Here is a 24,570-nt window from a genome sequence, read left to right as displayed (position 1 = left end):
AGTTCTACCTCAAGATGACTTCTTTACCATGTGGGTGCTCGTGCCCTGGAACAGGCTGCCCTGAGAAGCTGTGGAGTCTCCTTCTCTGGAGACTTTCAAAACCCACCTGGATATGTTCCTCTGTGTCCTGCCCTAAGTGATCCTGCTTTGGCAGCAGGATTGGACTAGATGATCTCTAGAGGTCCCTTCCAACCCTTAATATTCTATGAGTCTATGATTTTGCTGCCTTCAAGATGCTTTTCACTGTCAGAATGTTTTTCTTTTCAAACCTTTTATTTGGAGGATGTTCTGGTGACAGGAAGCCCAGTTCTTAGAAACTTCCTGAACAGAGGTCTACTGTCAGTCATTAGGAGCCCTCATTATTGCTGGAAGCAATTAAGGTACCTTTATTTACCAGATTCAATTATGTCCCCTTTTTCAGACTGCGTTTACATTGCTGTCAAAGGTAACCACTTAATTTTTAAGAATATGATACTGCTTTTCTTCTGATTACTCATCTGCATTTTGTGATTCACCTCTACTGCAACATTGTCATTGACATCATCCCTCTGCCAGTAAAAACATGTTAATTTCCTTACTAAACTGTTATTCACTAACTTCATTTTTCAGAGCCTGTTCTTTTTCCTGAATTAGAATTCTCTTACCAACTGACCATTTTTTTTTTTTTCATTCACTAACTCCTCACTGCATTACTGATACCATTAATTGACAGTGGGTGACCCTGCCTCAGATACCATACTGGTCAAGGAAGAGGTTGTACCCATAGTGTCAAATAACTGAGACTCATGGTACAAAAAACCCCCTCGTTTATATGTGTGAAACCTAGATCAGAAATATATAAAGAAACCTAGACTAGACAAATTTAGAACTACATACAGTTCTAAAATTCTTTACCTTTTGCTATCTAAAAGTCTAGAAATTGATAAAGATATATATGCATTGATTCCTCACATACATTACATTTTCAAGAACTAAACCTGAGAACACATTGGTATTTGTTAGGGAAAAATGAAATTGGAGATGCAGAGGCACTAGGATGCCTTAATGTCATTGGAAATTGCACAAAGATTTGCTCATCAGTACTGTGAACAGAGATGAAAGAGAATGAAAGACTGAAAGAATTTGGTCTTTTTATTATGGGAAAGACTGAGAGGGCATCTCCTAAATGCTTAGAAATATGTACAGGGTGGGTGTCAGGAGGATGGGGCCAGTCTTCTTTCAGCGGTGCTCAGTGACAGGACAAGGGCTAACAGGCTCAAACTTGAACATAAGAAGTTCCATCTAAATATGAGGAGGAACTTCTTTAAGGGTGACAGACCACTGGAACAGGCTGTCCAGAGAAGTGGTGGAGTCTCCCTCTCTGTAGACATTCAAAACCTGCCTGGACATGTTCCTGGGTGACCTTCTCTATATGGCAGTGCGGTTGGACCTGATGATCTCCAGAGGTCCCTTTTAACTCCTACCATTCTGTGACAGTGTGCTTGCCTGACAGAAACGAGCTGAACATAGGTTGAAGTTCTGCCTGCTGGATCTGTTGGTAGTAGCAAAAGCAAAATGTAAATTTGTATTTAACGCAGACAAGGGGCAACTGAAAGGTGTAAAGCTGCAGTAACGTTCCTGTAACCCTGAAAATGTGCCTTAGGCCATGTGCTTCCGAAGGCACAGAGAGGGAACGAGAAAGTCCAGGGTGCCTGCCAGGCTCACGCAGCGGGCTGCACGGGTTAGGTGTTTTGTTCCCTATACGCATGTTCCAGTGTCACTATGCCGAGTGCCGGTTACTGGGGTGAACAGCCCCCGAAGCAGTGAGCAGAGGGACCGGGATCACGGAGAGGAAAGAGTCTGTTGCAGCAGCTGTTCGCCGCTGGCCATGGCAAACCCCGGACGGCGAGAGGCGTCAGTCGAGACACGGCGCCTGGGGTGCCCAGCCCGTACCGCCGCTCCCAGGCGTCTCCCGGGTGCCAGGTCACGGCACGGGCCGGCCTGCACCGCCAGCACTCCTGGCAAAGCCCGCCTTCGTTGCGCTTCCCCCGGCCCGAGGAGAGGGCCGGCATCAGGGGCGAGCCGCGGCGCCCTATCCCGCAGACCCGCGAAACAATGGCAAGGGGCTGCTGCAGAAGAAGTTGCCGTGAGCAACCGGAGGGCGGGCCGAGGCGTCTCCTGGGGAACCGCTGCCTCACCTGAAGACGGACCGTCCACCCGTCCGCCAGTCGGTTGGTCGGTCCGTCCCCCCGACCGCCCTCGCGCGGGGCCGCCGAGCCCCATTCACCCGCACGAGCAGGAGCGCAGCGGTGGGCGCGGCCTCCGCGGCCCGCCCCTTCCTCCCGCCTCCCCACCCCCCCTAACCGGCCGCGTCCCCTCCGCGCCGTCGCGCCGCGCCCCCCCGGCACTCGCCGCCGCTCCCTCAACCCCGCCGGTGTCTCCGGCCTCCCCCGCGCTCCCCCCGCCCGCCCCATTCTCTTCCTCCTCCTCCCCCCTGTCCTTCCCGCGCGTTGGTTCGCTCTTCCCCGCCCCTTTACCCCACCTCTCTCGTCCCCTCCCACCCCCCGGCTCCCCGCGGTGGTCTGGCCCGGCCCGGCGGCGGAGGGAGCGGCGGAGACGGGTGGGGAGGCATTGGCGGCTGGGGGGTCTCGCTGCCCGTTGACGCGTCAGCCCCTGCGGAGCGGCGAGGAGCGGAGCCGGGGAGAGAGTGCAGCGAGTGAGGGAGCGCGAGCGGCTCCCCGACCCCAGGCAGCACCATGAGGTGAGGGGCCGGCCCCGGAGCGGGCGGGCGGGCTGTGGGGAGGGGTGGGGGTGGAAAGGCTCCGTGTCTCCCGTTAGAGGCCGTGAGCGGAGGTGCGGGGGGGTTGCTGCTCGGACGGCGGAGCCGGGGCGGCGGGGGGGAAGGCCGGGCTGAGGGGAGCCCCGCGGTGGGGGAGGGGCCCATTGTTAGTGGCTGTGGGGGAGGGGCCGCCCCGCCGTCCCCGTCCCCCGCGGCGGCGAAGTTGCGCTCGGGGGGCGGCAGCGGGGCCCGGGCCGTGGGGGGGGGCGGCCCCGCTCCAGCGCCTCCCCCCGGGCCGGCCGCGGCGGTGTGCGCTGGCAGGGCGGGCGCCCCGGTGGCCCGGCTCCTCCGGCTCCTTTCTTTCTTTCTCAGTGGTGTGGTTTTTTTTTTTTTCTCCCCCTTTCCCTCCGCCTCAGCCGGCGCATGTTGCATTGCAGCAGCAGCTGGGCTTTTCCCTGTGTAATCAATAAAGAGGCACCGGGGAGGGGGCTGTCGGGGGGATCCCCTTCTCGGTAGTCGGGAAAGTGTCGCGTTTGGAGGTTTCGGATGTAAACACAGAGGTGGACGCGGCTGGGGGCCGGGGTAGGAGGGTGGGAAGAAGAGAGGGAGGTGGGTGCCTGCCTGCCCGTTTTGCCTTCCCGCCGGGGACTCCCGCTCCCTGCCGGCTCATTCATTTGAAGGCGATTTTTCTGCTTCCCTGGCCCGTCCCCCCGCACTCCCCCCCCCGGCTCTTTTTAGTGCCTGTTTCCATAATCTTCTTTCTGGGATTGGTGCAGGACCTGGTGAGAAATGCGGCTCCGTAGTCTGAGCGCTGCTGTGGCTGTTTGGGGACCTTGTGTTCCCTGTAGGCCTGTCCCTCACCTAAACAAGCCAGTTACTCTTTAATTTGTTTTTTTTATTTCCCTCCCCGAAGATATTGTGTGCCTTGCAATTGGATTCGAACCTTCTTTGTTTTGAAGATGATTGTTAAGTCCTGTAGGTCCTTTGGAGTGTAGCTTGGCAAAATTTAGATGATGAAAATCATTAAATTCCACTGCTGCGTATAACTGATGAGCCATTAGAATTCTCTGTAAATTACAGTAAAACCCTAATTGCCTTTTTTTTTTTTTTTTCCCCCCAAACTTAAGAGTTCCCCTTCACCTGGTGTGTGCTGCACTTTGAATGGAAAGGGCAGCACTGCAGCGGGAAGCATGGGAGCAGTCTCCCTGCTGTTTGGTTTAGAATTGTGTTCCTCTATTTCCCCCTGGTTTTCTTTGTTAACCGTTGGTTATGTCCTACGTTATTTTAAACTTTGTTTTGTCTCGTGATAATTTATTTTCACTTACTCATGTTGCTCATGTGGAGGTCAGATTCCCTGCAAATAAAAAGTTACGACTTCAGAAAACTCACAGTTCATATCCAGAGCCTTTAAACAGAGGTGGTTTGGGCTCTTTTATTGCCTTGGCAGTCTTTAACACAATGAGGGCTGTTAATTTAGCAAGGGTTGGCATAAATATGTTGTGAAGCCCCTTGTATATTTAGGTTTCTTACTGGCAAAAAGTACTTGAGTTGTGTGGGTGATGGTGAGCAAAGTAAGCTGTACCAGCAAGGCTACTCTTTTGCTGATGTAACTGTATGTGTGCTAGGACTTCTGCCAGCTTGGAGGGAGCACAAATATTTCTCTTAACAAGCATAGCAGGAAAGTGTCTAGGTTGAACCTACCCTTAGGTTGCTTATTTAGATGTTTGAATAGCTGACTTGAAGCAGTTAGTAAATATAGGCAAATGAATATATTACAGGTCTGAAGCTTTCTACCCGCTTGTGAACGCAGAGCGTTAAGCTGGCTAAGAGGGAAACGTAGGTGCAAGTTGGTCTGCATGACCATTGGGTATTTCAAAGAATTCTGACTTCAAGAACATTTGGTTCCAAGCCTTTTGGAAAATTAAAAAAAAAAAGCAGCAGCAAGCTGTACCAATTAAACTACACAGGCTAAGAAAATGATGTGGTTAAAGAAGTATTTTCTCTCTATAGAGGCACTATTAAATTGACTCAGTTTTGTTTAATTGGTCCAACTGCAGTACAATGGCAAGCTTTCACTGCACGCTCTCTCTTTGGACTTGTTTAGACTATGGTTGACGTTGTATTTCTGAAACATGTTTAAACAATATCTTCGTGCTGTGTTTTGTTCAGGCAGTGTCTTTTAATGTGTATTTGCTGGTCAAGGCAAGTTGTGATGCCGGAGGAGTGACAAGGTGGATGGGACAAGTGCTTCATACCTAGCATTTCATATATATATAGTTCCTCCGTTTGCAGGTGGTGTTAAATCATAACAAAACATAAAAACGTAGTAAAAACATATTTTTGACACAGTATTGATGGTCTGCTGGAAGGCATGAACTGTGTTCTGCAGGTACGTATGCAGTTAGTGCTCCTAAGAATACAGAAAGCAGTAACTACTAGAAATCGTTTTGAGATGATTGGGAAGAGCCCTCAGTTTGTCTTCTGTCCTTTAGCACATACGTGTATGAGAGCCTGTTTTTCACCCATTGTGAACCTGAGCTTATTCTGATAATTTTCTGTTGAGATCATGGAATCATAGAATGGTTTGGGTTGGAAGGGACCCATCTAGTTTCAAGCCCTGTGCAGGAACATCTTTCACTAGACCAGATTGCTCAAGGCCCTGTCTAACCTGGCCTTGAACACTTCCAGGGAGGGGGTGTCCACATCCTCAAGATCTCACATCTTGTCTGGGTGGATAACTGGTCAGTCACCAAAGAGCAGATTGCTTTTCCTTATGTCAAATAAAGCTAAATTTCATTGTAAAAGTACAACTTCATGTAATAAAATAATCAGTAATTCAGGAGGACACAAACATCAGTGGTATGCAGGAATTCTTGCAAAAGTCTGTGTTGTGTTTGAATTAAAATTATATGCTCTTTGAGTAGCATCTGTTAGGGGTTTTAGGTTGCTGATAAACTTTGAATATTCAATATCCTAGTTAAATGGTCTAGCCTAAGTATGAAGTTACTTGGTTCAAGGAACCAGCTTGAATAGGGCTTGTGTGTCTCTCTCTCCCCCCACTTTAGGTAAACAGTTGATTCCCATGAACACCTGTTGCTCTTATTGTCTTGTGGTTAGCTGACTACTGCTGTTAATAGAGTTTCCTGAACACACTTATTTCATAATAGGTATCCAGGAATAGGCATATTCAGTGAGGTTTCCATTTACTAGCGGACTGGAATGTGGTAGGAGAAAAAAGCAGCTAAAGTCTTAGGTAGCAGCATGATTTGGTGCCCCTGCTCTGGTGATAACAGAACTTCCCATTGTATTCATATGAGAAGAACGTGTCTGAACATATTTTTACGGAAACATGTTGAAATTTTTATTACAGAAGCTGATAAACTTGCTGGAGCTGGGATTCTTCAATGAAGGCTAACTGAATTTTTAATTTTTTTTTTTTTAAAAAACCTAGCTCATTTTATATGTTAACTCCAATAAAAATAAATGAGCTTTCCAAGATGCTGACTTTTTTTTTTTAAAATCAAACTGTACAGCCTTCTCTTGGGATTACTACATCCATTTCTTTGTGTGGGAAAGAATTGTTTTTCATTAGTGTGCTAGTCAGAAAGCAGACTGCTTAGTCTGGTTTCATTACCAAAGTTGCAGGAACTGGGGAAAGAAACTTTTTTGTTTGGTTGGTTTTTAATTTTAATTTCCAACAGTTCTGGAGCCCAGTATATTAATTTGTGCTTATGATGAGCTACTGTGTGCAGATCATCTGTGTGAATGTTCATTCTGTGTGGAGATGGGACGGGCAGCTAAGTGACATTGGTTTTTGCCTCATTAGAAAGTCATGTCATACCCTCATTTGTGTTTTCATGGTAAAAAGGCAGCTAAATTTGTGCTCTAAACCCTGCTAAAATTTGTACTTACATACATTCAGCAGCTTTTCTGCTCAAGTATGATACTGTAGGATGTAGTTCATGTCATCATTAAGAGGTCAGTGTATTTTGTGCCTGTGTTAGTAAGCCTTCATTATATTTTGAATATTGTGCTAAGAAATCCAATACCATATTCATTGTTGGTTTTTTTTTCCCCCCTTTTTAGATCTTTAATACATGAGTGGAAGCCCACAGCAGAAGTAACAAAACATGTACCTTCATTAGGACTAGGGATTCCTGAAGGAACCCACACGTTTCCTAGGGTTTCCAGAGAAGTGGGTATGCAAGAGCATTGTATTCTTAGTGAGCATTGTGTTATTAGTGACAGTTCAGTCTTCTGCACTTATTTAAGGTAGTAAAATACCAGGGAAGAGAAGCCATGAATTGCAATGGTGGCATTAAGTTCTTGTGTACAATGATATCTAGGGTGACGCTTTGGAATTGTGCCTTCAGTTATAATCCTCTTGATAGCAATACAAATAACATATTTGAAGTAGAAAGCTTAATTTAGTTGAGAAATATTTGACAAAAAGTTGGAAGTGCAAGCAGGCAGTTAAATAAGGCTGGATACACATAACTGCAACCAGTACTGTTCCTAAAATTGCTCACATCTCAAGAGTAAAATTGATGGTGTAGGCAGGTTGGGTTATTTCCTTTTATTTTTTTTTTCTCCAGGTGGATACAAAAATTCAGGTGTCTTTCCTTGTTCTTAAGTAAACTAACAGATGGACTGACTCATCTGTCTGATAGAAGTGCAGTCTTTAGCTCGCGCTTTATTTGTGACAGTTGCAAATAGTTTCTGGACGAGTTGTTTCTGCCCACCTGATATGGAATCTGACAGCTGTTTTGCCCCTGAGATCTCTGGATGGATTAGTGAATTATTTTGATAGTAAAACTAAAGGTCTTTGAAAGATAACTGTATGAATGGAGGGTGCAGGAGTCAGAATACTTTTGGTTTTTTTCATTAAGAAAAAGCTCTTTATGACCATCTTAGCAATTACGTTGTCAGGCTCTAAGAATTAGAAGCAGTCTGGGAGTGTGTTTAGTTCAGGAATGCTCCCTGGAAGGGTATGTACAAGGATTTTTTTGATTCTAATTTGGGCCTTAATGTTGCTTGTTGTTGGAGGTCAGAAAACAAGACTGAGTTAGTGTCCTGCTTCAACCACAACAGTGTAAAAGTCTTTTTTTTTCTTCACTTCCATAAAAAGGAGAGGAATTCTTCTTCCAGCACCTGTTTTGGTGGAGGCTTTGCTAGCACACTTAGGCCCTTAGTGACGTATCTCAGCGCTGCCTTAGGCATGTGATTGGAAATACTTTGTAATGAGGACTGCTTCTTGCCATGCCAGTGCATTTCATGCAGAGCTATTATAGAGGCAGGTTATTGAGCCACTGGGTAGAGTAATTTGCTTTCATTACTAGAGAACAAATGTATATTTTTAAACAGATGATATTCCCTTCTTTACATTGACCTTTATATAGAATTGTTGTTGACAGTTCAGGCATGCTTCCACTTAGCAGTGTAGAAATACATCTACCAGCTCTCTAAACATCCAGACGTGTTTAGGTTTTAAGAGTGCTGCAGTGGTGAGAGAAAGCAGAAGAAACATGCTTTTATGTTTAATTTAAAAACAAAACAAAAAAAAGACTTTTGGTAGTAGCTAAAACTAAACGTAGTGGAGACAGAAGTCACACAAACCTTGTTGAACAGCTTCAGTGTATTTTAGTAATTTTTGATGCTGGCTACCTCACTGCCCCACCCCTGCTTTTCCCTGCCAGTCCTTATGAATTTTGTAAAACTACCTTGTGTTCTTGGGCTGTTGACATCTCTCTTGGGATTAAGAGGGGAGCAAAGCCACTTTAGTATCTGTCAGTATTTAAATCTGCCAGATAGAGCCAGTGTTATGTCCCTACTGTCCTTCCCCTGCTCTAGGTTCCCATGTGTTCTCACAAACCTGGAAAAGAATGAGGTTTGTATGTAGCTTATTTTTCTGTTGCTGTTAAATAATGTACAGAATATTTCCCCCAACTTTTCCAGAAATGGCTGCCTTATTTTAACTTCTGAAATTTCTAACCTAAGAAATAAAAACATGTATCTAAATAACTGATGCAGAAGTAGTTTTGCCTTGGTTTAAAGTGCTCTGTGCCACTATAGGTTTTGGAGGACAACGGTTGAGTTTTATTTCAGACTCCTAATTAATTGTTCTAATAATTAATAAGCCTCTGCCCTACTACCACTTGTTACAAGTCTCTTTCACTGTAGCTGTCTTTATGTTAATGGAACAGATTTTTTTTTTTCCCTTCTTTAATTTGTTGGATTTGTACTTAAAATTGAACACAGTGAAGCTTTGCTGGAAAACTTTTTACTGTGTTCTTGAATGCATTTGCAAGGCCCATTTTTTGAAAACTGCAATTGGCTGCTGTGGATGAAGTGGAACAGACTTTACAACTTCAGAGTAAACATTGTTGTCTGCAATAGATAGTGTGACCAGACTGACAAAACAGTGAAACCTAATCCAAATGAACCTAATTATGGCAGAGATAATAAATAAAAGTGGTGAATGACAGCACTGTCAGTCCTGAAGCTCAGTATTTGCAGGTGTAGTTCTAATCACTGACCATAGTTACTTAAGAGCAGGTGTAGTTTGGTTGTAGTTATGTACTGCATTAGCAAAAATACAGGATCCTTTGGAAATTGTTTAGAGGTACTTTTTTTCTAGTTCAGAATACTGCTTTGACAGAAGTCTCTTGAGTATTGTCGGAAGTCAAGCAGCCACTATTATATTGTAATTTAACTTTACCCACTGATGTAGTTAGTTGAATCATTGGCCATGATTGAATTATTGGCCATTGGAATGGGATGCCCAAGGGAGGTGGTGGAGTCACCATCACTGGAGGTGTTTAGCAAGAGACTGGATGAGGTGCTTGGTGCCATAGTTTAGCTTATTAGATGGTGTTGGATGATAGGTTGGACTCAGTGATCTCAAAGGTCTTTTCCAACCTGGTCTCTTCCAACCTATTCTATTCTATCACTCTGGTGTGAAGTAGCTGATGCTTTGTCTCCATTTGATGTGTATATCTATATTAGTTCATGCTTTGTTTCTCCATTTGGTATGTATATAACATAAACACATTTTGAACACAGGGCTGCCTTCCTTGTCAGCTATGAACCGTCTGGTCCGAAACTGGGTATGGAGACATTAGTCACTGTGTGTAGTAGTCACTACTTTGGGTTAGAGCCTACTATTTGAGGGGCAAGTGATGACATGAAAGACCAACCCAGTTCAATGTTCTTCTGATCAAGAGAAAGCTGAGGAGGTAGATTCATCTTAGAAAGCTTGCAGGGAATCCATGCCTAATCATGAGTAGAAGGAAGAGCTGATGAATGGCTAGAGCACTTGAGTAGTAAGTTGTTGCTAATAAACTTAGGCAGAAGTTGAATCTAGCACTTCAGCTCTTTCTTCATAGAACTGTAAAATTGTTTGGGCTGAAAAAGACTAACCATGTCTGTTATTTTGTTGGAGAGTAATTGAGAATGAGATTTTGTGGCATTTCAGTGGTCTCTGGGTTTTTAGCTATGGGGTAGGAATGTATTAGTGTGTTTGAGATGAAAATTTTGACTCGAGATAGAGGAATAAGACTAAAGTATCACTTCATATGTACACACACACACAAAGTATATTTAAAAAAAATGTGCACTTTAAGGTTCTTGGGCTGTCGTCTCGAGAGTTGTAGTAACACCATTGTTCTAGTTTCCACAATGCAGCGTGATGAGTCTGGTAGCCTTTAGCCTAGTGATCAGCTCAGTTTACTGCATCATGTATGAATCATTCTCAAAGTTATTGCTGCTGAATTGTACATCTGACCTTACAACTAAGTTGTGAGGTGAAGAAATCTGGGCTGCTGGGTTCAGTGACTTAATTTTGTATTTTGGCAATGACTTTTGAGTAGTCTTCATAAAGTTTGGAAGACAAGTGCCTCTCAGCCTTCTTGGTTTGGCGTCCTATAAAGGCAGCTTTAAAACTAAGGGATATTCCTGTATACTTTTTATTTGCTGAACATTTTTTATTCACTGGTAGGGACAGTTCTATGTTCCTGTAATTGCCACCCTTTCCTACAGTAGCTAAATCCACAAATGGATGGCAATAAAATAAAAACAGAGGTTGCCTTGCAGGTTATGAATGCTGTTGCTGTAGCTGTGTCGCTCTAAGGATATAAACAAGACAAAGGTTTTATAAGGAGAGGCAATATCTTTTATTAGATCAGCTGCTGCAGTGGTGGGGAACAGGACAGGGGCAAGCTTTCAAACATTCAAGTGCTGAGTTCATGAGAAAGTTATTCAATTCTTTGGAGACACCATGTGGAGATTTTGTACTGTGTGGATTGTTGCAGGCGTGTTGCAGATCCAGGTAAATGTTGCTGTGTGTTTTGTGTGGTGTTTTTTATTTTCATACATAGTTGATAATTTTGGTGTTCTGACCTAGTAGCATTATTTGGTATAATTTGTATTTCAAAGAATAAGGAATCAGGGGCTTGAAAACAGGTAAGCAGCTGTAGGATACTATTGAAATTGCCATTTGTTTTTGCACTGATCTGCAAAGATGGTGTATACCTAAAGTGGAGATTGCACTGCAGAGAAAAAAGCCAAAAAGTAAACCCCAAAATACTTTTCTGATGTAAAATGTGAGACTGTATTTTCCTTTGAAGCATCTTAACTCTAAGAATCACTGGGAAAAAATTATGCTCGGGGTGGCTTGTTTGAGGAGCCCATCTGTGTTTCTTTTATGGAGATGTGGACTTGGTCACATGGGTGACTTGTGTCAGGTAAATACTAAGGTGAAGGTGAAAGTGGATTGCATTGCAAGGGTTGCATCTTTAGACATGACTAATGCTTAACAATACTTAATAGTAGGATTTTATTTTTGTCCTGTAGAAATCCCGAGTTAGTCATCAGAGGATAGAAGAGCATACAGTTAAGCCAATTCTGAATGCTCTGAGTATTTTACCTTCAGTTCATGTATATCCTTTTCTTCAGGCAGGTGAGTGCAAATCAAGCTCTCCTCTTTGTCTTCCCTGCTCCTAAAACATAAAGAAAACTGTTCTTAATACATACTGTAAACCTCTGTGTGCTGCCTGTGCATGAAGGTACTCACTTGTTTAGGATTACCATTACTTGATGCACAGTGAATAAAGAGGGAAAGAAGTGGCTGTATGGTATGAGAAATCTTTTGCTGTTTTTGTTTTGGGAACTGATAGTGTGTTTGTTAGTGTTATGCTTTGTGTTATCTAGTCCATATATATAGTAAGTGCTTCGTAACTTTTTTTGCCCTTAACTTGTTCTTCTGAGTAAAATATGCGTATTTCCTAAGTGGCGTTAGGATGAAGATTGAGCTGTTAATGCACTTCCTAGGGACGCTTTCAGGTGTGATGATGTATATAGTGGCAGCCTCAGTATTCAGCATGCATATATTTGAAATCTTGCAATTCCCCCCCTGAATTGATCTGAGCTCCTTGTCTTCAAGTATGCCTGCAGTCAGGGTGGGTGTAGGGAGAGGACTCACCCTGAAGTCCAATTGTTAAGATACTTTGGCTCTAATTCTCAAGAATTTTACCATGGGTTTTTCTGGGAATGGGGAGGGTGTTTAAAAAAACCCAAAACACAACAACAACAACAAAACCCCACAAACAACAACCAAAAGCCCCCAAACCAAACAAACCTTCCCCCCCCAAACTAACGACGACAACAAAAACAACACAAAGAAACAAAAAGCAGAGAGAGGAATTTATCCTATTTGGTGCTGCATATTTTCATATAACATATGATATAACAATATGGCAATTTCCCAACCAGTTAAGTGACTGGGAGGGAGGATGTTTAAAAAAAGGAGGAGGGTAGGAATGGGGAGGGTGTTAATTAAAAACAAAACAAAACAACAAACCAACACCAAAACACAAAGAAGCAAAAAACCAGAGAGGAATCTCACTGATTTTGGTGCTGCATTTTTTTCATGTAACATGTGATGAATCAATGTGCCAATTCCTCAACCAGTTAAGTGACCATAATTTTCCTGGTTTTTGGGGAAGAGGGAGAGATTTCATGCATTTCATGCTATCTTACAAAAATCTTTTTCTCCTGTGAAAAGGACCATGGCTTGGATGCCTACACATAGTTCAGCATCAAAATTCCTAACAGGTCTTAAATGCAAAGTAGTTGGGTTTGATGCTTATTTTAATTTTCTTTATTGATTGATTGTAAAACAAAATCAGCCCCCCAAAGAAGCAGGCCACACAAATATAACAAAGCAAACTTCTTTAGGCTTTTCTTCCAGAATCTGAGAGCTTTGTTATGTATTTATTTGGTGGGGGTTTTTTGGTGTGTGTGTTTGGTTTTTTTACGTACTGTGACAAAAATCTGATCTAAAATGATGAAAGCATTTCACACTTAAGGAAGAAAATTGTATGCATCTAAGAACTTTTTTCCTGGACGTTTACTATAGAATTAAAATGTTGCTGGCCATAGGCACTGTAGCAATGGATTTTTCTCTCAGGAGCACCTTGCACTACAAACATTTAAATGCACAGAATCATTTCAGTGTAAACCAAAGTGTTGGATGTAGCATCTTTGGTTAGGTTGGCGTCTAGGGTAATGTTAGTGCCAAGGATGTGCAGTTTCTCAGGAAGGTTGGGGTTAATTGTAGCTTGGCAAGTGAAAAAAAAAAAGGGGGGGGGGGGGGGGAGTTCCATATTGTTTTTCTGCAGTAGATTCCTGTTGCTATGCAACAGACAGAATGTCACTTAGTACAGGATATATTAAATTTGTATTCCCGGCACATACCTCTGCACGTTCATTTTATACTTTCACAGGAGGGGATGGTTGTGACTTCCTGTAGGACTGTAGTATGAAGTAGATATTTGAGCTTCTATTCTGGTGCTTGCTTGGAGCTGTGGTGACGTCAGCGTGCTTGCAGAGCCTTTCTTTGTTTTCGGGTGGATGGGACACCTGTGCAACACAATCAGGCTTCCAACCAGACAAAAAAGGGTGGTGTTGATCTTCCGGGAGGTGGGATGGTATTGCCAAGCAACATATTAAGACTTCAAAAGGGAGAAATTTCATGTATGGAGAAAACAATAAAATAATCTTGGGCTATGAATTCTGAAAACCTTTGTATGTGATGCAGAGAAAGTTAATGCAGTTGTCTCTGTATGACTCTTTAAAGCAAAAAATCCAGTTAATGTTTAATGATTGGAATTAACTTTAATATTTGAATGGGTCGATACCTCCCCTCCCTACTTCTCTGCTCCCTTCAGTGCTAAACCCAACCAATCTCAGCATCCAAACATTTTTTATGCGCTGTAGATGGATTCTGCAATAATATTCAGGGCATGTTTGGGAAAATTATCTTCTGGGGCTCTGGAGCCAGTAATTAAGTAATGGACAAATGACAACATCTGGTAAGGCATTATTTTATAATCTAATTAGACTTCCGTAGTGGAAGAGAAGGTAAAAATAATATTTGAATGCTGGAAGGATGTTAATTTGATCTTTGCTTCAAAGGCTGTCATGCAATATAGGTGACTGAAATACAGAAACTTGAAAGCTGTGGATTTTCAATACTGTGCTTTTAGGAATGAAATGCATCTGTTGCCTGATGTGCCATCAAGTTTATCCTGTATCATAATCTATTTTATTTTAAGCAGTTCTCTCTGAATTTTGTGGATTTTGAAAGCCAATTTACAAAATCTAAGATGAAATTAAGGTAGATACTGAAATTACCAGGTCAAATCCTACCACTTTTTCTCCTCTTAGAATTGAAATACGCTGTCATCTTACACTTCTTTTAAATTGTCAGTCTGCAGCAGATATCTAGGTAGCTTGGGTTTTTAATGTTATGGTAAATTTGCTTGTGTGTGTGACTTCTTAATAAAGCAGAAATCAAAAGGAAGAGTCAAAATGGAATTAGGAAACATTCAAAACATCTCTTGGTACTGTTCTCTTGCTCGTATTGCAAAGGGGATGACTCCAATATGTAAGGCATCATTAAATGAGCAAGCAGCCTTTAATAATAGCATTTTCTTTCTTGTAGTCTGCTGCTTAATGCAGAGTTCAATGTCAGAGCATTCCATGCCTGTTTTCCCAAGCAGATCTGAAAACCCTTTCTTTGCGTACACAAAGAGAAGCTCACGCAACCTAAAAAAAAATAAAAAATCTTAAGGCATTTTATATTTGGTGAGATCAAACCTTGAGCTTTGTTAGAAATGATATAAAGACATGGATGGGGATGCTTAGGGTTCTTTTTTGCCTTCTGTTTTGGGAAGATGAATCTTTGCTTCTGTTGCAGAACTATGTGGCAAGAATGAGAATTGTGCCTGTGGCTTTCAATGCAGTAGTGACTTGTTTTAATAGTATCTTTTGGTCCAGGAGACAGTGGGAATTTGAAACAGCTTCCTCCCCTTGAGGAGTGGGGCAGAATGTAATCTCATTGTGAAGCTAACAGTTTTATCTGTACTGTTAATGAAATGGACTTGGTGTGTAGAATGTGGCAGTTCTGGAATAAGCACAGGAAATTGGGAAATTTGAGATAGTTCTAAGTAGCATGTTGGTAGACTTGGATACATCTTAAAGGATCTCAAAATAGAAAATGGACATTCTAAAACCACTCTGGTTATAGAACAAAGAATATTTAAAAGTGAAATGCTTTAAAATACCTCTCAGTTTATTATTTTCAGCTCTCTAAACTACCCCTCCACTTTTAACTAGTTGGACCCCAAGTCCAGCTAGGGGTCTAGGGGTTGCAGGGGTAGTCTCTTGATTCCCCTTACCATGTAACACCCTCTCCTTTTTCCTCAGTCTGGTAACATTTATGCTTTTGCTGATAGCACCCAGGGCTAAAGAATAGCTCCACAGATGTTTTAGCAAGTGTAACTTTGGGATGGAGAGACAAACCATTGAGAGCAAAAATTAACAGCTAGGAACAAACACTGTTTAAAATATATATATTTTTTTTCTCTCTCTCTTTTTTTTTTTTTTTTTTTCTTTTTACTTTGAGGGGCTTGTACTGTTGTCCTTCATAATATACTGGAGTAACAGTTAAAAATGAGCAAAACCATGTGGTAGATAAAGCAGCAATCCGTTTGCATGTTAATGGTTGCCAGATGAAAGTAGCCAGTGTATGGGTAGTGCATGCTATTTTAATTATTATATATTTTGTTTAAGCTCAGATGCTGTGCTGCTATAAATAGGGGTGTTGCAAAAACAGTCAGACTTTCTTACCCATCATCTTCCCCCTTCCCCCCAAAATTGAAATTACACTGGGGCAAATGCTGTGGATTTGATACAAGTAGTCCAAAGTTCTGTTTGGCTGTTGAAAAGAAATCACAGAATCATAGAATGCTAGGGGTTGGATGGGACCTCCAGAGACCAAATCCAATTCCCATGGCCAAAGCAGGTCACACAGGGACGCATCCAGATGGATTTTGATGTTCTCTAGAGAAGGAGACTACACCACCTCTCTGGGCAGCCTGTTCCAGTGCTCCAGCACCTTCATGGTAAAAAACATCTCTACTCAGGTTGAGATGGATTTTCCTGTGATTGTGTTTGTCAGTTCCCCCTTATCTGATCACTGGGAATTACTGAGAAGAGACTGGCTCCATCCTCCTGACAGCCACCCTTCAGATATTTGTAGACATTGACAAGGCCCCCTCTCAGCCTTTTCTTTTCCAGACTAAGCAACCCTAGGTCACTCAGTCTTTCCTTGTGAGATTGATGCTTCACTCCCTAAATAATCCTTGTAGCCTCTGTTCAAAACTCTCTGGTATCTCTCTGTCCCTCTTGAACTGAGGAGCTCAGAACTGGACATAGTGTTCCAGATGTGGTTTAACTAGTGCTGACTAGAGGAGGAGGTGTACCTCCCTTGACCTGGTGGACACATTCTTCTTGATGCATCCAAGTATACTGTTGGTGGCCTTGGTTACAAGGGCACATTGCTGTCTCATGGATAAGTTCTTATCAACCAGAACTCCAAGGTCCTTCTCTGTGGAGCTACTCTCCAGCAGGTCAATCACTAACCTGTACTGGTGCGTGGTATTGTTTCTCTCCAGGTGCGGGACTCTACATTACTCTTGTTGAACCTTATTAGGTGGTTCTTAGCTAGCTGACCAGCCTCTCCAGGTGTCTCTGGATGTATTGTGTGCTCAGTCACACTGGCCTACCAACTCTTGGTTGTTAGTTAATACCTGTACTACTACTGCTTTTGCAGCATTATATAAAAAGGATGTTGAAGCATCTGAATGATGATCTGCTCTTTTTCCCTTCCCTACAGTAGTGGTCAGGTTCTGGTTTGAAGAAAGAATTCTGGATTGTGGTTTGAAGGCTGCTTTTTGTTGTTGTTTTAGGCTTTCCCTGTTGCAGAGGTTGGAAAGCCTCTAATGAATGAGGTAGGGAACTGCTTGAAGAAGATGATGATTTCATGTGTTTTCTGCGAGAACTGACTGCTTTTTATTTTTCAGAGAAGTTCTGTCCTTTGGTGCTGGTTGACTTATTCAGAGTTGTCAGGATTGTTCATTAGCTGTGTCCTGACTTGTTTTCTCACTGACTGACTTAAGACTGTGAGCCTGGTCTGTCAAAACATTAAATTAGTCAGCATATACCTAGATCCTCTTGGATTAAATGATCAACATCAGAAGACTTCATACACCAGTTACTGTGCTTCACTTATCCACTGAAGGAAACAACTTCCCATCTGTTTTCCCTATAATTTTCATTTTTGATTAATTTCTTAAAAACAACAGTCTGCAAGTTTGAAGCTCTCAGATGCTTCATTTTATGACACTGTGCTTGAACTGTGACTAACTTTCAAATTTGGTATTTAAAACAAGTTTTGATTAATGTGCCAGAAACTTCATGACACATTGCATAATGAGGACACCTACTTAGATGTTCATTTACTCCTTAGTCCATCTATCCTTAGTTGGAGAAAAAAGGTTGAAGGAGTGAGGGCAATAAGTATATAACTAATATTTTAAAATGGTTTTGCAACCATAAGTCACTCCTCCCTCTTGTGTATGCAAGCAGATGGATATTTAGTTGTTCTTAACTCTTGTACTTTTTTTTTAAATGAACAGCTATTTTTTAAGGCTCTTACAATGTAATTCCTCATATTATTTAAAAATTGAAATAATAAGCCAAACATGATATGCCATGATATTTGAAATAAGCATAGATTTAGAACAGCTAGAGTCTTAAGAAGCATTTGCTGCCTCAAGTCAGTGTACCTCTTGGTGGTTCATGTCCTCCTGGTAGAGCATGCACATGAAGGAAACTCAAACTGTGATTACAACTGTGTGCTTCCTAGAGAGGAGGAACGCTGCAAGTCCAGGAATCATAGAGCCATAGAATGCAGTGGGTGGGAAGGGACATCTAGAGGTCATCTTGTCCAACCCTTCTGCAGTAAGTAGGGGCATCTTTAATTAGAATAAAATAGAATTAACCATATTGGAAAAGACTTTTGAGATCATAGAGTCCAACCTGTCATCTAACACTATCTAATCAACTAAACCATGGCACCAAACGCCCCATCCAGTCTCTTCCTAAACACCTCCAGTGATGGCGACTCCACCACCTCCCTGGGCAGCCCATTGCTCAGAGCTTCATCAAGCCTGACCTTGAATGTCTTCAGGGATGGGGCCTTGATCACCTCCCTGGGCAACCTGATCCAGTGTTCCATCATCCTCATAGTAAAGAACTTTGTATGTAATGTTCAACGTATGTTCTGCTCATACTGTGCTTAATCAGGGTCACAAGCCTCAACCAAACTTCAATTCCATCAATATTTATCCATCAGTTTTTATGGCAGGACAAGGAAGATCCGTGACTTAGCTCATTTGTCTAGTGTTTTATGAGTGTTAGGCCAGGGGAGGTTTAGGTTGGGTATTAAGAAAAATTTACTTCCTGAAGAAGTGGTCAGGCATTGCAACAAGCTGCCCAGGGAGGTGGGGGAGTCCCTGTCCCTGGAGACGTTCAAGAAATGTGCGGCCATGGCACTCTGGGACATGGGGTGGGTGGTCTTGAGTTGAAGGTTGAAGTTGATCTTAGAGATCTTGTCCAAGTGAAATAATTGTATGATTCTGCATGTTGCTTTCTGAAGATGCTTTGAATTGGTCTATGTTGATCTCTCCTATATCGTATAACTAAGACAGGTAAGTTTCACCTGTCCTACAGGGTGGGACAGACCACTGATGTGCCTCTTTTTTAGAAAGTCAGGAGGTGCAGCTGCTCTAATGAATGAGTGGGTCACTTCTCTGTGTCTTGATTACAAGACAGACACAGGCCTGGTTATTAAGGAGGGAACTGTTGTGGTACCCTCTGAACAGCAAGGAACTGGTTTTTAAAATAACTGTACACTCTTCCTGGCTGTATCTTGGGAGGCTCTGGGGAAAAATGATACCAGGGAGCAACTTAGGCAAACAGATTTTTCTTGCACCTCTGGTCTCTTGACTGCAGTTTGGGTACCTCAGTTAAATGTATCTTTAATCTGAGGTGGTATCACCTTCATCAGGAAATTTACTCCTGAATTATCTCTGGAGTTGTTGTCTCACTACATGATTTAAATCTTCATTTCTGTACATTAAGGCTTCCATTCTTACTAACTGTGGAAAGTAGATAACAATTTGTTCTCTTATTTGAAGCTACCTCTAGTGTATAGGAAGACTTACTACTTCTGAGTATTCTTGGGATTGCAGTCACAAATTTTCATGAATCTTTCATTGTGGACTGTTCTTTAGACCTTTTCTTGGTCTACATCACTTGGAAGCCAAGGTTGGTTGTTGTCTAATCTGCCCTGTACTGATTCACATCTGTTCACTGAAATATATCTCAGAACTCTTTTTTTTTTTTTTTCTTTGCAGTCACTTTTTGATAAAAGTGTGATTTCCATCATGTTCAGAATTCTTACCCTTGTTGTCCTTTCTGCTTGCATTTTCTGGACTTCTGTCCAGAAAGATTACCCTTCCATGTCTTTGTGGTTCTGCTGCAGCAAAACAGGCACTGCAAAACTGCACTTGATCTATTTGTAGCATAAATAGCTGCTATCTGAATATGTCTTTCAAAACTGAATTTTGCTCTCCTTACAGTAATTTTGGTGTCATCTTTTTTACAGAAATGCCTTGTAAATTCTGTCAAGAACCAAGCTGTACTATAGCATCTACAGAACCTCAGAAGACCTAGAGGAAATTTAAACTTATCTGACTTTATTAGTCCCTAACTAATGTTGAAGATGTATTTGTTAGCTGTTGGTAGGTTTTTATTACAACTCAATGCTGCTTCTTTTTTCATAGGATTCAAGTTAAATGTAAGATCTTTAAAAACTTGACAACTTGTTTCCCCATTCAGAACCTTGCATCTGCTGTGAGAAGTAACCACTGGGCTGCAGGCTTCTGCAGATCTGGTCAAGTTTCCTTCATGGTTTCAGGTTTTGAAAATACAGCTAGTTGAAAATACAGTCTGGTAGTCTCAGAAAATTTTGCTGAGTCTCTCCTCAGCTTGGAATGGAAGTGTAAGCACAACAACTGCAGTCTTCTGAAAACTGAGGCTTGTAGCTATGGCATTCAGGGTTCTCTGTTGTGGCTGAAGCTTGCAAATTTTTACACAGTTGAAAACATGAACTTTGTAAAAAGCAGTGTGGAGCAATCTGTTGCTAGCATCACGAAAAGTACTGCAGAGAAAAGACTGAAGGTGAAGAGTGAGAACAGCATGAGATGCCTTGAATGTTACACCATGGAACTGTGTCAAGAATCATACAATCATTAAGGTTGGAGAAGACATATAAGATCATCACATCCAACCTTCTGCCTAATACCTCCATGACCACTGAACCATGTCCTAAAGTGCCACAAGTACTGTGTCCAGTTCTGGCCCCCTTAATTTAAGAAGGACGTTGAGACACTTGAATGTGTCCAGAGAAGGGCAACGAGGCTGGTGAGAGGCCTCAAGCACAGCCCTATGAGGAGAGGTTGAGGGAGCTGGGATTGTTTAGCCTGGAGAAGAGGAGGCTCAGGGGAGACCTTATTGCCCTCTACAGCTCCCTGAAGGGAGGTTGTAGCCAGGAGGGGGTTGGTCTCTTCTGCCAGGCAACCAGCACCAGAACGAGAGGACACAGTCTCAAGCTGCACCAGGGGAAGTTTAGGCTGGAGGTGAGGAGAAAGTTCTTCCCCGAAAGAGAGATTGGCCATTAGAATGGACTGCTCAGGGAGGTGGTGGAGTCACCATCAATGGAGGTGTTTAAAAGGAGACTGTATGAGGCACTTGGTGCCATGGTTTAGTTGATTAGATGGTGTTGGGTGATAGGTTGGACTTGATGATCTCAAAGGTTAATTCTGTATTCTGTATCATAGAACCATATAATGGCTTGGGTTGGAAGGGACCTTAAAGGTTATCTAGTTCCAACCCCCCTGCCATGGGCAGGAACACATTCCACTAGACCACGTTGTTCCAGACCTGGTCCAACCTGGCCTTGAGCACCTCCAGGGAGGGGCCATCCATGACCTCCCTTGGCAACCTGTTCCAGTGTCTCACCACCCTCACTGTAAAGAACTTCTTTCTAATATCCAGTCTAAATTTGCTCTCTTCCAGATTCAATCCATTCCCCCTCATCCTATCACTGCAAGCCCTTGTAAAAAGTCCCTCCCCAGCTTTCTTCTACTTCAGGTACCTTCGGGTACTCACAGTCATTTACCTTCAAGGAGGTCTAGTGCATTGGAGAACATGGTGTGACTTACACTCTGTTGTCCTCCTACAGTATAAACTAATTTGTTTTAGAGAAAAATCTTTTACTTGAAAATAATTCCCTGACTGAAGCTGTTTGATTTGTGCTGTGAGAGTTAATTTCACTGAGATGTAATTAGCAGCGGTGGTGGCTTCTACACCTAGCAAAAAATACTACCTGAAAGGATAGGCACAGTTTGCCTTCTTTGTGCTTGACTTCTGTGTGTTTCACAACAGCCTCCAAGTGTTGGAAATACTGCTGAACAGTGTTACCAAATACTAATTTTCTGTGCAGCTAGTTGGTATACTTAAGGAATAAGCTCTTAAACTGGTAATCATAGAGTACTTCTAGAAACTAGCTGAATTTTCATTTAAAAATTGCCAGTATGACATCTTCTGTCTGGAAAATGGCTCAAAATCAGGGAAACTGTTCATTTTGCTTTCCTTTCCTGTTGCGACAAGCTACTGTTTGTAGTTACAGTCTTTTCCTGGAGTTCCTTTAATGTAATGTACACTGCTGAGTATCTTTAGGCTTAAGTGAGTTAGTTCATGCTGCTTGTCTCCATATAGGCTGTTAGCCTTAACACTTCACAGACAATACAGAACAGATCACAAGGGGAGTGGGAATGAGGAGACTGCACAGTCTTCTTATCCAACTCTAGCAAGTGTTTGCACTTGCTGCCCTGAGTAAAATCCAGAAATGTGAGGTAAGTGACCAGTTTTCCTTTCAAAAAATGAGTGCTGCTTTTCACTCCCACTGTACTGAGCGTGGCCAGGAAAGGCACAAATGAAAACCTGAAACAGCTACTTGCATTTTAAACCTTTGCCAGTGGAGTTCTTAATGAAACAAATGCTTTGTCTGTTCTCTTGGCAGTCAGCATCTTTCTGTTAGCTCAGCTTGCCAAGTGTGCTTTTCAGATGATTACTGTAGAGTTACAGATACCTGGAGATGGGATGAGCAGGAGAATATCCACGAGGCCATCTTGATAGCTTGGGTTTGTTGCCCAGAGGTTGTGGAGCTGCTACCAAGAAAAAATTAACAGGGGTAGAGAGGACTTGACTGGTAGTGGAGTTTCCAAACTCATGTTAGTGCATATAGCTGTTTTCCTTCCTGTGTTTTACCTAAATAACTGAACTCAGTCCAGGGTTTTGGAGCTTAATTATGCTTGGTCAAAAGAAGTGTTGTTTATGAAGCTTATCTGATCTGTGTTTTGTCTAAACATCAGTAAATCCTGATTAGCACTGTCCAGCACTTGCTAAAATTGTTGATTCTTTTGAGCTTTGTGGGAATTAGAAGCAGAATCATTTTTTCTCCCTAAAATTATATATCTGCTTTTTTAAACTGTTAATCTTGCCTTAATTTTGAAGTTAATTGAATGTTGCTGCTGTTATGAAAAATTACGTTTCATTTTCCTAATTTGAAGTATTTTTCAAAAGGCTGGTTTAGTCTTGCAAAGATCTTTGGTTTTTTGCCTGTGCCTGGGATTAACTGGACAAACTTTAGCTGAACTGTCAATCCTAAATTTAGCTTGCATTTCTGCAATTTTTTTAATGCCTTCTTTGCACAGCAGGTTCTTGTCTAAAATGGGAGTTTTTGTGTTTCTACCTTTAGAATGTCTTCATCTACGGTTTAGGCAAGGCTTGGTCAGCTCAGACAACTTGAGTATCTCTTGGCTTAAGCTCATCTTCAGAGATTCTAATTTTAAAAGCCATTTTATGCATCTGAAGGCTACAGAAACCCCAAGACTTCCCTTAGTATTTCCCCATTTGGAGAGAACTTCAGTGACAGCCTGCCTACTCTGTGTGACCATGGTGAAAAATGCTGGGATTATTTGCAGCTCTATTTGATCCATGGAATGCGCTGCATCTATTGTTAGCTCTCCAGCTGAAGCAAGAGTAGGAGTTGTTTTTCTCTTTTGACATTGTCTAGCCAGACCTACTGCACTGCTGTATCGGGCTTGAGTACTTAAAGGTGATAGTGTTGGCAGACTTCCCACCTTCTTAGTAGCTGTGGGGGAGCTGAGATGTGGGAGACCATAGCTTAGGTGGTTGGCTTGGCTTTTAAATTCTTAAGAGGACTGCAGGCAGTAGATCTCTAGAAGACTACAAAGTTCACCGGGTTCAGCTTTCCTGTTCTGCTTGGAGTCTCTTGGAAGTATGAGTGCTCTTCCTGGAGAATTCCTTACCGTGGGAGATGAAACGCTGTGTGTGTTTGTGTGTGTGTGTGAGATAGTAATGAGGACAAGGCTGTTCACATCTAGCCTGTAAATACAACAGCATCACTAACCCACATATGCCTGCTGCTTTGCTGTTGCAGTAGAGAGTGTGATTGCTTGCTTCCCCCCCTCTTCAGTGTAAAACTGAGATACTCAACTCTTCATTTTCATCATGGAGTGCACAGATCTGCTCCTTGTCTCAGACTCAGTCACTCTGCACTCAAAAATGTGTTGTCTTTTTAAGTTTCTTATTATCTGATGACATGCTGTTAGAGGGGCACCTAACAGTGCTTTCCTGATCTTTGCCTGATAACCAGAGGGCAGGGGCTTTAGGGACTTTGTTTAGGTTGATCGGTAGCAGTGTAGCAGGAGATTATGAAATCATGCAAATACATTTGAAAGCTGCTCTACCTAAAGTTTAAGGTCAGATTGAAAGAAAGCAAGCTTGCGAAGGTTTCTCTGGTGTTGATTTCTGGGCAGTGTGGCTGTTTAAACAAACTGAAACTTCCTTTTGACTACTTAAAACAATAGAAAATGACTCTTAATCTACAAAACTTTGCTTCCTATCTTAGATTTAACTCTCTTGATAACAAAACAAAGAAAACAGGATGTATAACTTCAGATAAATTTTGGAGTTGGAGTTTCCCTGTCTGTGGAAGGAGCTAGGTTTTGTGTGAACTAGAGAGATTTCAGTAATAGAGTAGCATTAAAAATGATAGAAGTGTAATTTTGGGGCAGAGCAGTTGTTTGTCTAGACCCATGCTCTGTCCTGAAGAGCAGCAATAGGAGAAATCTACTGGGAAGAAACTACCTGCAGCCACTTAGCTATCCCTTTTCTTCCTCCTCTTCTTGCACCCTGGAATTCACTGTCTGCTTTGAGATGTTTTGGAGCATACCTGTTGATTCTATTTTTTTAACAAA

The 24,570-nt window shown here is 42.3% G+C and overlaps 1 protein-coding gene across 6 annotated transcripts in view; it reads left to right on the top strand.

The window, feature by feature from the left end:
• The first annotated feature begins 2,482 nt into the window (after nucleotides 1-2,482).
• Nucleotides 2,483-24,570, top strand: part of ENAH (ENAH actin regulator) — a 97,032-nt gene continuing 74,944 nt past the window's right edge. The window contains exon 1 of one of the 6 annotated variants that reach the window (XM_054170465.1): nucleotides 2,483-2,740. In XM_054170465.1, the coding sequence (XP_054026440.1) occupies nucleotides 2,736-2,740 (5 nt within the window). In that variant the 5' untranslated portion in view covers nucleotides 2,483-2,735. The remainder of the gene's footprint in view (nucleotides 2,741-24,570) is intronic. The other 5 variants (XM_054170472.1, XM_054170489.1, XM_054170504.1 and 2 more) reach the window with 5 other exon arrangements.

Source organism: Dryobates pubescens, chromosome 2, assembly GCF_014839835.1.
Source record: "Dryobates pubescens isolate bDryPub1 chromosome 2, bDryPub1.pri, whole genome shotgun sequence".
Lineage (NCBI taxonomy): Eukaryota > Metazoa > Chordata > Aves > Piciformes > Picidae > Dryobates > Dryobates pubescens.
The sequence above is the reverse complement of the archived record's forward strand: the minus strand, read 5'-3'. Positions and strand labels throughout refer to the sequence as shown.